Below are 11,613 nucleotides of genomic sequence, written 5' to 3'. Positions count from 1 at the left end.
TACACCCCCCACTAGAAAGCACTAAATGTCGGATGCAGTGCTGGCTCAGAGCTGTCACTTAACCACTGGGCTCAGTAGACATATAGATTGGAGGGTTAGAATGAGTGCTTTGTCATACCACCTTATGCGGTGTACTGCAAATGAAAGGAATTTTAATTTGATTGAAGCACAGTCTAGAATGTTAAAAAAAACAATATATTTGATTGTATAGAATTAGCAAAGCTTATAGAATATTAATATAAATATCCCAAAATATTGTACCCAATCTATTCATGTATCATATACATATGTGCGTAAACTCATACTCTGTTTATTGTTACGATGCCCATCTGTATTGTTTATAAGTAATAAGGTATATTGTTATTTTTAAATGGTGCCAAGTGGGTGTTGCATGTAAAAACATCTAAATGGGATTGAGAAATGTTCTCACGGTTCTCATCACAAAGCAGCAAGGGGTAATCAGGCAAAGAGTGGAATGCAACCCCATTATCACCTGTTTATCATCTGTTTTTAAACTCTGGGTCCCATTAGACTTTTGGAGCTGGACCCATGATGGGGGTTATCTAGAGCAGTGCACCTGAGTGATGGAGCCTTATATCATCCCTTCCAATATGAACTGCTATTCCACTTATGGAAGGACTCTTCCCATTTAGGGGGAGATTTTTTATAAAGTAGGGGAATGTCAGGTTCTATGAGCTATTTTGGGGAACTGAAAAGAGCTGTTACTTTGTCAGGTATTCTGCTATGGTCTGTATAGCTGTGGACCTTGGACTTCATATAGACCTCCTACTTTGCCCTGCCAATTTGATACTTGGGATCAGTGGCAGCTCCTAATGTGGGGCTGCTGTGCAGTCCAAAATTCAAATAAGAGAGTCACACCAACTGCCATCCCAAACGTTGCCAAACATTGCCATTCAGGACTCAGTGGAATTTGGTGTGGCCCCCCTATTTGAATTTTGGACTGCACTGCAGCCCCACTTCTGGAGCCGCCTCTGCCTCGGACTGTACTCACGGTAACTTATCTGGCACTTTATTATAGTTGCAAAAGTACTGAAAGTATTGTATTGTTTCCAACTCAAACCCCAAAAGGAACTGGGTCATCTTTACAGCATTATACAGTAGGCTGCCAGATGCAGACAATTGGTTAGTGATATTTTAAAGGTGTTCATTAATATGTCAAGGAAGAGGGGATTTGGGGAAAGAAGAGAATATTTAAAACTGCTTTCAGGATGTTAGGAAAATATAAGTTCTTTGGGTGTTATCTGTAATGAGAAACTGACTAATTTCTAGCCTATTTTTCAGGTTGAAGATATACACAAATAATTTGTGATGTATGACCATTTCTGTTATTATTCTTTTATTTTAAAGTAAACTATACTGCACTTACATTTCTGTATGAGAATATACTGTATTAGTGCCATCTTCATTTACTAAGCCCTGCTACTTTCTTGCAATGCTATACTAAAGTCCATTTAATAATGTTCTGTATTTGTGTTCTTAAGAAACTTGTGTGTCACATTGGCTTGGTTGCGATAACTCTACATTTGGGGCAGTTATTTGTTTTACAAGAACTCTGAAATAAATATGTTGCTATTGTATTTAGAGATAAGTCATAGAAACATAGAATTTGATGGCAGATAAGAACCACTTGGCCCATTGAGTCTACCCACACACACTTATACAAATATACAAATTTTGAAGGAAACGCACACAAATACGGGGAGGATATTCAAACTCCACACAGTTAGTGTAATGGTGATAATCAAACCTACACTCTCAGTGCTGTGAGGCAGACTTCTTGAAAAAGAGTGCTAGCTCATGAAACAAATCTTACTGGTAACAGAAGTGAGATATAGTTTGCGGAAATTTAAAACATTTTGGACAGGCTAGGCCATTATGTTGAAATGAACTTTTTAATATCCACACATAATGCATGCTCAAGTGAGTCTTGTCATGATAATTGGCTTTGATTTTTATTTCGTGGAACATTTTGCTGCTGGTGAAAAACATTCATACTGTATGAGTGACAAGTAAAGGGGGGTACACACTGAGAGATCCATTCTTAAAATCTAAGATATCTGACTAGATTGCTTAGATTTTAAGCACGGATCTCTCGTGTGCATGCCCAACAGCGATAGCAATGCACGGCCCCGCGCGTTGCTATCGCCAAAGCTAGATTGGCCTGCATGCAGGCACAATTTAGCACATTGCTCATTTCACCCCCTGGATGAAATGAGTGCTCCCCTCTCGCTCAGCACACATTGCGCTGTGCTGAGCGGGGGGGGGGAGATGTGTGCTGAGCGGTCTGTGACAGATCGCTCAGCACACATATCTCCCCATGTGTAGTGCCCTTAAGGTGCCCAATACAACAATTACCAGTGTTTACAACTTGCTTTCAGTCTGATAACTTTGAATGGATTTTTTTTATTTCTTTATTAAATTGTCAAGAAAAATGCAAACGCTAAACCTTTTACCATATTAAGATTTGTACATTGTAACCAAATCATTGTAGTGAAAGAGATTCCACAGATAAAAGTTGCAAATCTTAGAACATGATACTGATGTGAATACTTACACTCATTTAGTATTATTGTTTCTACTATTATTACTATCTGCACCTACTCTGTGGAATGCCCTCCCATGCACAATAAGACTCTCCTCTAGTCTTCAAACCTTCAAGCGTTCCCTGAAATCTCACCTCCTCAGGCAAGCTTATCAAATTCCAGTTCCCCCTATAACCTTCATAAATATTCATATCTAATTTCATCCTCTCTGTACAGTCCACTCATCCTAACATAGAATATTTATTTTTCTTCAGTTTGACATCCTCCTGACCTCTAGTCAACCTTGCTGTGTGACCATATCATACAGCCCACCAAGAAACTCTGCAATTTGGCTGGACAATTATGCAATAGATAACACCTATCCTTGTGTATCAATGCCTATTTCTCTATAGATTGTAAGCTTGTGAGCAGGGCATTCCTACCTCTATGACTGTTTGTTATTACCCAGTTTTGTGTTATCACTGTTGTTCCAATTTTAATGCACAATGGAATATGCTGTGCTATGTAAGAAATGGTTAATAAATAAATACTTTTTTATCTTATTAGTAAATACAATTTATATTTTATCTATATTATATAAATCTGATTATAAACTGTGGCTATTCTGTCATACAATGTTTAAATGTTAATCCTATATAATCTTATAGTAAACCGATCCTTCTCTTTTTTTTCTGAACTTTAGCTGTTGTAAATTATTTAGCTATTGATGCTTGCCTACTGACGTGCGTTCAGCTAACGGGTTAATGAAATAAAAGATGGAGGCATCAATTGTTGTCTGGAACAACACAAGCTCTGATTTCAAGTTAGTTCCTAAACTTTCCAGAATAGGGAGGGGCAACCATATTTATTACCTGGTTAAGTGTACAGGAATGTCAAAAGCATAGCCTCAGGAGAGGAACCTCCCTGACTCAATGTGAATCAGACCTTTTGTTTTAGGAACTAATGCAGCAAACACAGAATACCTATTGCTGGATGAGTGAAAGCACTTTGTGTAAGAAGGTTTAAGGGAAGAAGAGACAGGGAGGGGGGAAATGAGATGAGACATTTCTGCGTTATTCACCCAAACTTATGAGGTAATCATGAATCCCGCTTCTCTAACAAATGTTGGCACGCAAATCAAAGCTGATGACCAACCTGTGTGTGAAAGTCACACCCACTTCCCCCAGTATAAAGAACGGAATGGAAAGTCTGTGTTTCCTGCACTGATCTATAACATCACAGGTAACACTTAGAAAGACAGGCTTTGCAATTACATCATGTCATCATACAGTATCAGGCAGATCTCTACAGGATCCTCAAGTGGCCTGGGATCAGGTGGCATTGGTGGTGGCTCAAGCAGGTTGTCTATGGCTAGTCACAGGGCACCCAGCATCCATGGAGGCAGTGGCGGTAAAAATATCTCCATCTCAAGAGTAGTTTCCTCTGGTGTCAGTGGTCTAGGTAGTAGCTTTGGTGGTGGATATGGTGGTCTAGGTTCTGGCGTAGGTGGAAGCTTCACATCTAGCTATGGTTATGGCTTTGGAGGTGGACATGGTGCTGGAGAAGGTCTTCTGAATGGAGGTGAGAAGGAGACCATGCAGAACCTGAATGACCGTCTGGCCTCGTACCTTGACAAGGTGCACTCCCTGGAGAAAGCAAACTCCCAGTTGGAGATTCAGATTCGAGAATGGTATGAGAAGCAAGGACCAAGCCCATCTCGTGACTACAGCCAGTATTACAAAGTTATTGAGGATCTTCGTAACAAGGTAAGAGATGTTTAGGTAATTGTAGTAACAGGTGCTTGCTTATATAGCTTCATATGCATCCCTGTACTGTTATACATTTGCATTCCTGTCATGCATAGTATAGAAATACTACACTGACCAGTTATTTTGCTTTATATTTGTTTCATTCTCTGCTCATTTGCTAACTTATAAATGTTGAAATAACTGCTAGAAAATGTACTATAAATACTCATACCGTACAACTAATTTAGCATAGTATAATAGTGTATAAATGGAAACCATTATATCATTATATGTAAGTAGCATATTTAGACAGTGTGTATGGTTTATTTGAGACAGTTCAAAATTTAGTATTATTCTTAAATTCTATACTTAGTACAGTAGATGGGCATATAAGTAATAAAACAAGGACAAGACTACCGTTTTATGTGTAATCTATTCATATTGAAGTTGGGAATTGACACTTACACTGTTACACATCATATCATATCATATATCATATCATATCATGCTGTATCTGTCAATATGTTCTCAGATAAATATACAGCAATGGTGATAACTTGAATGAATGATGACTAAGATTTGATGGACAGTGTCCTACATTTGCTAAACCATCATACTACTAGAATGATTATATCATGCAACAGTGGCTGGACCCTTTCATAAAAAAAGGTGGAGGTCACTGCAAACCACATCATTAGTGACATCCTCATATCTCTGACTCATGATGATGATGATGTAATAATGGCATGATATAAATGTGTCAGTTTAACAATTGGCTATAAATAATTTATTATATAAATAAAGGTGAATTTATAGACAGTACTATAGATTATATGAAAAATGAATTATTTGCAAGTGGCTGTAGGACTGAATACAGATAATAAATCACTCCTACAAAGATACAGCAATAACTGTGTGGTACTTTATAAAGATGGATGCTACTGGATGACACACCCACGTCTTATATTGAAGGGCTCTGCTGTGAATAACGGGGGTCATTCCGAGTTGTTCGCTCGGTAAAAATCTTCGCATCGCAGCGATTTTCCGCTTAATGCGCATGCGCAATGTCCGCACTGCGACTGCGCCAAGTAAATGTGCTATGCAGTTAGGATTTTTACTCACGGCTTTTTCATCGTTCTGGCAATCGTAATGTGATTGACAGGAAATGGGTGTTACTGGGCGGAAACAGGCCGTTTTATGGGCGTGTGGGAAAAAACGCTACAGTTTCCGGAAAAAACGCAGGAGTGGCCGGAGAAACGGGGGAATGTGTCTGGGCGAACGCTGGGTGTGTTTGTGACGTCAAACCAGGAACGACAAGCACTGAAATGATCGCAGATGCCGAGTAAGTCTGAAGCTACTCAGAAACTGCTACGAGGTGTGTAATCGCAATATTGCGAATACATCGTTCGCAATTTTAAGATGCTAAGATTTACTCCCAGTAGGCGGCGGCTTAGCATGAGCAAATCTGCTAAAATCCGCTTGCGAGCGAACAACTCGGAATGACCCCCAACATTCTTGTGTTAAATATGAAATCTGGTAAAACATAGTGAATACAATATTCTTTTCTTAGTTTTAGGTTTTTCTTTCTGCCTATCTTATATATTACTATCACTATATCATTATTGTGCTTTATTTGGGACATTATTTTAGCACATTCTGCAATCTATTACGCCCATGATATGCTGAACATACTGTGGCTTCCTATGATATAAACATACTTGATATGCAATTCAGATCTATATAAATAGCCAATTTGTGTCTATTATAGTTTTTATTTATTATTTTTATCTTCATGGTTTATGTAAAGTGCCATAATTGCTCATTATTTATTTTAATTCTGTTTTTTTTTTTCCTACTTAGATCCTACATGCCACTTTGGACAATGCCAGCACTCTTTTGCAGATTGATAATGCCAAATTGGCTGCTGATGACTTCAGAACCAAGTAAGTACTTCAGCCTAATTACAATTAGAGATATACGGATTCGGATTTACCTGGATCTCAAAACGGAATCTTATTGGCTCTTGGATGTCATGTGTTTTGGATAGCCAATAAGAAAAATCCAGATAAATCGGAACTTGCATTAATTTTTGCACTAAGAACCAAGTAAATCCAAACCCGCACATCTCTAATTACAATATATTAGACAGAGCTGTACACAGAAGGCTAGAATATGTTTTGATTAGAATTTCCATTCATTACAAGGCATGCCGCACATAACTCATTGAACATGTCCACAGTGTTGAAAAATAAACACATTTATAAAATATATATTTTACTGGTCTAGTCTAACCAATGCTTAGTGTGCTGAATTATATAAATCCCATAAGATCTATTCAGTTAAATATTTCTTCTTTCAACAAGGTATGAGACTGAACTATCCCTCCGTATGAATGTGGAGGGTGACATCAATGGCCTGCGCAGAGTCCTGGATGAATTGACCTTAGTTAGGTCAGACCTGGAGATCCAGATTGAGAGCTTGAAGGAAGAGTTGGCCTACCTGAAGAAAAACCATGAGGAGGTAGGCAAATCATAGTTTGTCATCCAGGTATTTCATATAATTAAATACATCTGTAGGTGGAAGATGTCCAAATGTTAAAGTCAAGAGCTGAAGATATATAATGTATAAACCATCATAAAGTCATAAGACTACATATATATGTGTGAAACAACTTATAACGTGTATAGTGCTAGAGGTTTACATTGTTTATGTATTCTAGTTAGGAAAACAATTATAGCTCAGTATTAGACTATGAATGACTTAAAGTTGAATAAATGTAAATTGATAATCCATGTAGTCTGATGTGGAACAGTTAGCAAAACATTTAACACTGTAATGTCAAGTTTCTTTGATTGTCCTTTCAACAAACACAATGATGTGACAAATGATATGGCTATGGTGAAATTATGGCATAATACTGTAATGTCTCAGTCCTCTGCTAGATAGCAAATTATGCAAATCTGTTCTGCAGGAAGTAAATGCTCTCCGAGGACAAACCGGTGGACATGTTAATGTGGAGATGGACGCTGCCCCAGCTGTTGATCTTAATAAGATCTTGACCGATATGAGACAGCAATATGAAGACATGGCCGACAAGAACCGCAGGGAAGTCGAAGCCTGGTACTTCAAGCAGGTATGTCAAAATAGTGCTCTTTTGGTGTGTGTGTTATGGTTTTGTGTAGGTTGCACTCATGTCCAGCAACATACTCCATCTTTATCATCCTAAAAGACAGAAGAACTGAGCAGAGAAGTTGCAAGCCACAGTGAACAGATCCAGTCCAGCAAAACAGAAATAACTGACCTTAAACGTACCTTCCAAAGCTTAGAGATTGAGCTGCAGACACAACTAAGTATGGTAAGGCTTCTTCTCCAAATTACTCTTCATCTGTAACACAAATAACATTCAAATATAATATCGGACTAAACATTACTGACTCTTTCTCCATTGCAGAAATCAGCATTGGAAGGCACTCTGGCAGAGACAGAAGGCCGGTACTGCGTCCAGCTCTCTCAGATACAGGACTTGATCAGTAGTGTTGAAGGTCAACTTGCTGAGTTACGGTCAGATATGGAACGCCAGAGCTACGAATACAAAATACTCATGGATGTGAAGACCCGACTGGAACAGGAAATCGCCACCTACAGACGTCTCCTGGAGGGAGAAGATGTTAAGTAAGTAAAAAAATCAAATATTGACCACAAAAAATACATGAAAATCCATTGGCTTTCCCTGAGCCTAAATGGGCTCTCTGGTGCTACTTGTACAAGGAATATCTGACTTTCTTTGACCCAAAATGTTGTAAAATGTTGTTGTTATTTTTAGGTAATTTGATAATAGCACCATTACACTATACATAAGAGAATCTTTGAACCATATATGAGCCAATACAGCTATCCCTTGGTCAGTGCCATAACAGGATGACAGTGTGCCTTGGGCTCCCCACGCCCCCTAAGCTTGGGATATCATGATGTCCCACCTAGGGGGCATGGCCACTGGTTCTGGTAAATAGAGCTCTGCCTGGCGCATCCTAAGAATACTTTGTGTGGCTCCGCAGACTGCAGGGTGTCAGCCCAGAGTTCCCCTTGGATGCTTCGTGTGGCTCTGCAGTAGTGCTACTAGCTGATGTTTGCCATTCCAGGCACCCTGCAAGCCAAATGCAGATGTCATGGAGCAGTGGCGGTGTTGCCCCCAGGGCCCTGCGCCCTGTGCGATGGCGCCACTCACACAACCCTAGTTATGGCCCTGCCCTTAGTTTCTTGGCATAACATTTCTGTCATGGCTACAAACGTTGTAGTGATTGGCACTATACAATATAAACACATTGTACTGCTAGTAGATGAGGGCAGCCATCAATATGCACTAGTCCCATAGCAGGGATGTAGTTATGTGACCAGCGCTGTAGAGACCGCCAGTCACAATACCGACGGCTACATCCCGCACCCTCTAAATCCCAACAGTCGGCATGCCGACTAACAGGGACTATTACCACTCGTGGGTGTCCACGACAAGGGGCTTCATTGTGCCCACCCCCTGAACCGGCATTTTACTCCCCCGGATCCCGACGCCGGTCACCCATACCCAACCCTCATAGTAAAGGAAGGATGCGGTATGTGCTGGTGTCACTGTATGTTTCCTTTTGCAGTCGCTGTATGAAGGAATCTATAAAAATAGCAAATACATATTGTATCTGAATTTTTGGTTCACCTATTGATTTTTTTTCTTCTTTTCCCAACAGCATTCCATACAAAGAAAGTAAGTACATTCCTTATTATATTTTTTTAATTAGTAACACAGGATAGATGGAAAACACATTGAGCAACAAAAAGAAAAATGCACTCTAAACACAGTTCTAATTGCTAACTACCTCCTTTATGGAATCATTATGTAACGTTTGGCACTTTTTGAATAATATATGCAATTTGTGTAACTTTAAATAGGCTTACCATACTATTTCTTTAAACCCTTTAAACCGGGACACTTATTAATTACACAGCTTCTGTAGCTGGCTGACTTCAATCCTGAAATTCACCTGGTTTTAATCGGCTACAAAACCTGTGTAATACATGTGTGTTCCAGTTTAAAAGGATAGTATGGTAAGCCTACCTTTAAAGAGCCGTAGTGCCATCTGTTCCACTATGTTGTTACTGCATGGGATTGCATAATTTTCAGTAACCCCCATTGATGCAAGTGATGCCAAGTGATGGCACCATCTCCTCTCACCTTACATTGTTTGCCTTAAAATTGCAATTGTCATGTAAATACAGTGATGTCTGCAGGGGCGGATTGGGAACAAAAAGCGGCCCTGGAAAAATTTGTACTAGTGGCCCCACATGGGCAGCACTAGAGGTGTAAGGTCTAGCCATGGGCCATGGCAGCAGCACCCTCCCCCCAAGACTTTCCAGATAGTGGGCATGTCCAGCATCAAGGGGGAAGTCAAAAAGAAATAAAATGAAATATTATGAGCACATTATACGATGCACCTTCAGAATTTAGGAAACTATATCATTCTTTAGAAAGATATATTTTCTTGCTTATTACACCAACCGTATCCCAATCACTATTCACTCAATCTTATATGTCAACCAAGCAGGCAGACAGAGCATACACTAGAGCATCTGCAATCACAGGCTAAGTGGCAAAGTAATTTTTCATATATGCAAATTATTTTGCATCTTATTCATTATGTCTATAAAAAGGACCACATGTCCTCAAACAAAACAGGCCCCACGGGTGCGTCGGCCCACCGGGAATCTTCCCTGTAAACCCTATGCCCAATCCGCCTCTGGATGTCTGCCATTTTAATAACTATAATGTTAAAATGCATAGTCCTCAGGAAGTGTCTGTCAGATCTCACTGTTTCCTATAGAATTCATATACTCCATGCCCATGACTATTTGTGTAACTCTTAGGATCCTTGCCTCCATTATGTAAAGGTGGCAAGTACTCTTGTCTGGCCTGGATATAAGGTTTTACTTGTTCCCATAGACTTTTGCTGGCCCCATCTCTAGAAAGTCCCTTAGGCCCAAACTCCCATGTATAATCTGTGTAAATTATGTTAATGCTATTATTTTAATCATATAATTTAATAATATATTCTACCAGTGATAAGATGGGAAGACTGCAGGCCTGGGTATTATGCTGCCCTTACGGTCATATAGATATACTATTCAAAAATATGTACATATGGTGCTTAGCTGTAAAATAAGTACCTGACAAAAATGGGAGATGCAATGAGCTTCAGAACACTTCACACACTAAATTCATTGTTTATAGAATGTCCTGGTAACACTTCCTTGTCAGGCTGTCACATGATCTGTTCTCGGGATAATATTGCATAATCATTCATTTGGACAAAACACAAAACATATAATTATATTCACATAGAAATTAAATATCAGTTTATGCAATTCGAGATATGCAAATTATTTCCACAATAAATAATCATGTTTTGTTCTTGCATGTGCTCATTTATTTTCACAATAAACAATAGTTTTTAATGTAAAACCTGTATTTTACACTTTACAGAAAGTCTAATAAACCATACTTCTACATTTATAGGTCCTAAAACCGTCCGCCAGTACCGCACCATCATTCAGGAAACAGTTGATGGACAGGTCGTTTCAACAAAGGAGCAAGTTCACAGAGAGAAATAACCTAAAACAGTCTCCAAACTCAGCACAGAGTATCATTGACTTACATATAATAACATGTCTAATGTAAAATGCTCACCAACAGTCAGCGGTAAGCCACCTGTGGCATCCCAGCTCCAGGTGACAAGACATGTTCTGGTTTGTAGCTCCACAAATCTTGGAGAGCCACAGGCTGGCTAATCCTGTGGTATAATAACATCTCTCTTTTGAGCAACCAATAAGAAATTCTGAGATATGATCAATCAATGGTATTTTGTGCTGGATTAATCATTTTAAGTTATTGATACCAATGTAATTCCTGTGTTTCCGGTATCCAATAATACAGTTCTTTGTGCTACTTCTTAAGATCTTGTTTATTCTGTTCTAATAAAGTTATCAGCTTTCTCATGCATTTTAAGTAATCTGTCATTTTGTATTATTTTATACTCCTGTATTGCTCAAAAGTAATATTGCTTAAATAATTCAACAAATGAAATAAACCCTACAAAAATGGGTTGTCTTTAGCCTTTAGACAAGCTTGGCATATGTTTAGTTCAGCTGAAGAGGCAGAGCACAAATTATTCTATTTATTTGGTCTTTACAACTTTTGCAACCTACCTGCTTGAAGGATGGGTGTTTGCAGGAAAAGGATATAAGGGTCACAGTTAATTTAGGACATATTTACTCACATG

General features: G+C 38.9%; 1 protein-coding gene across 1 annotated transcript; it reads left to right on the top strand.

Annotated features, from left to right (window-relative positions):
• The first annotated feature begins 3,775 nt into the window (after nt 1–3,775).
• On the top strand, nt 3,776–11,320 carry LOC135055595 (keratin, type I cytoskeletal 17-like). Its single transcript, XM_063959830.1, has 8 exons — nt 3,776–4,309; nt 6,152–6,234; nt 6,655–6,811; nt 7,263–7,424; nt 7,521–7,646; nt 7,743–7,963; nt 9,028–9,044; nt 10,851–11,320. The coding sequence occupies exons 1-8, from the start codon at nt 3,821–3,823 to the stop codon at nt 10,943–10,945; spliced, it is 1,350 nt and encodes a 449-aa protein (XP_063815900.1). The 5' UTR covers nt 3,776–3,820; the 3' UTR covers nt 10,946–11,320.
• Nucleotides 11,321–11,613: the final 293 nt, after the last annotated feature.

This window comes from Pseudophryne corroboree, chromosome 3 (assembly GCF_028390025.1).
Source record: "Pseudophryne corroboree isolate aPseCor3 chromosome 3, aPseCor3.hap2, whole genome shotgun sequence".
Classification (NCBI taxonomy): Eukaryota; Metazoa; Chordata; class Amphibia; order Anura; family Myobatrachidae; genus Pseudophryne; species Pseudophryne corroboree.
Note: the sequence above shows the minus strand (reverse complement) of the source record. Positions and strands in the feature narration are given on the sequence as shown.

Excerpts from the sequence above, each read along its gene's own strand:
- LOC135055595 (XM_063959830.1), top strand. The coding sequence starts at position 3,821 with ATGTCATCATACAGTATCAGGCAGATCTCTACAGGATCCTCAAGTGGC. Across the intron at positions 6,235-6,654 it reads GCTGATGACTTCAGAACCAA|GTATGAGACTGAACTATCCC; the intron begins GTAAGTACTTCA and ends TCTTTCAACAAG. Across the intron at positions 7,425-7,520 it reads AAGCCTGGTACTTCAAGCAG|ACAGAAGAACTGAGCAGAGA; the intron begins GTATGTCAAAAT and ends TCATCCTAAAAG.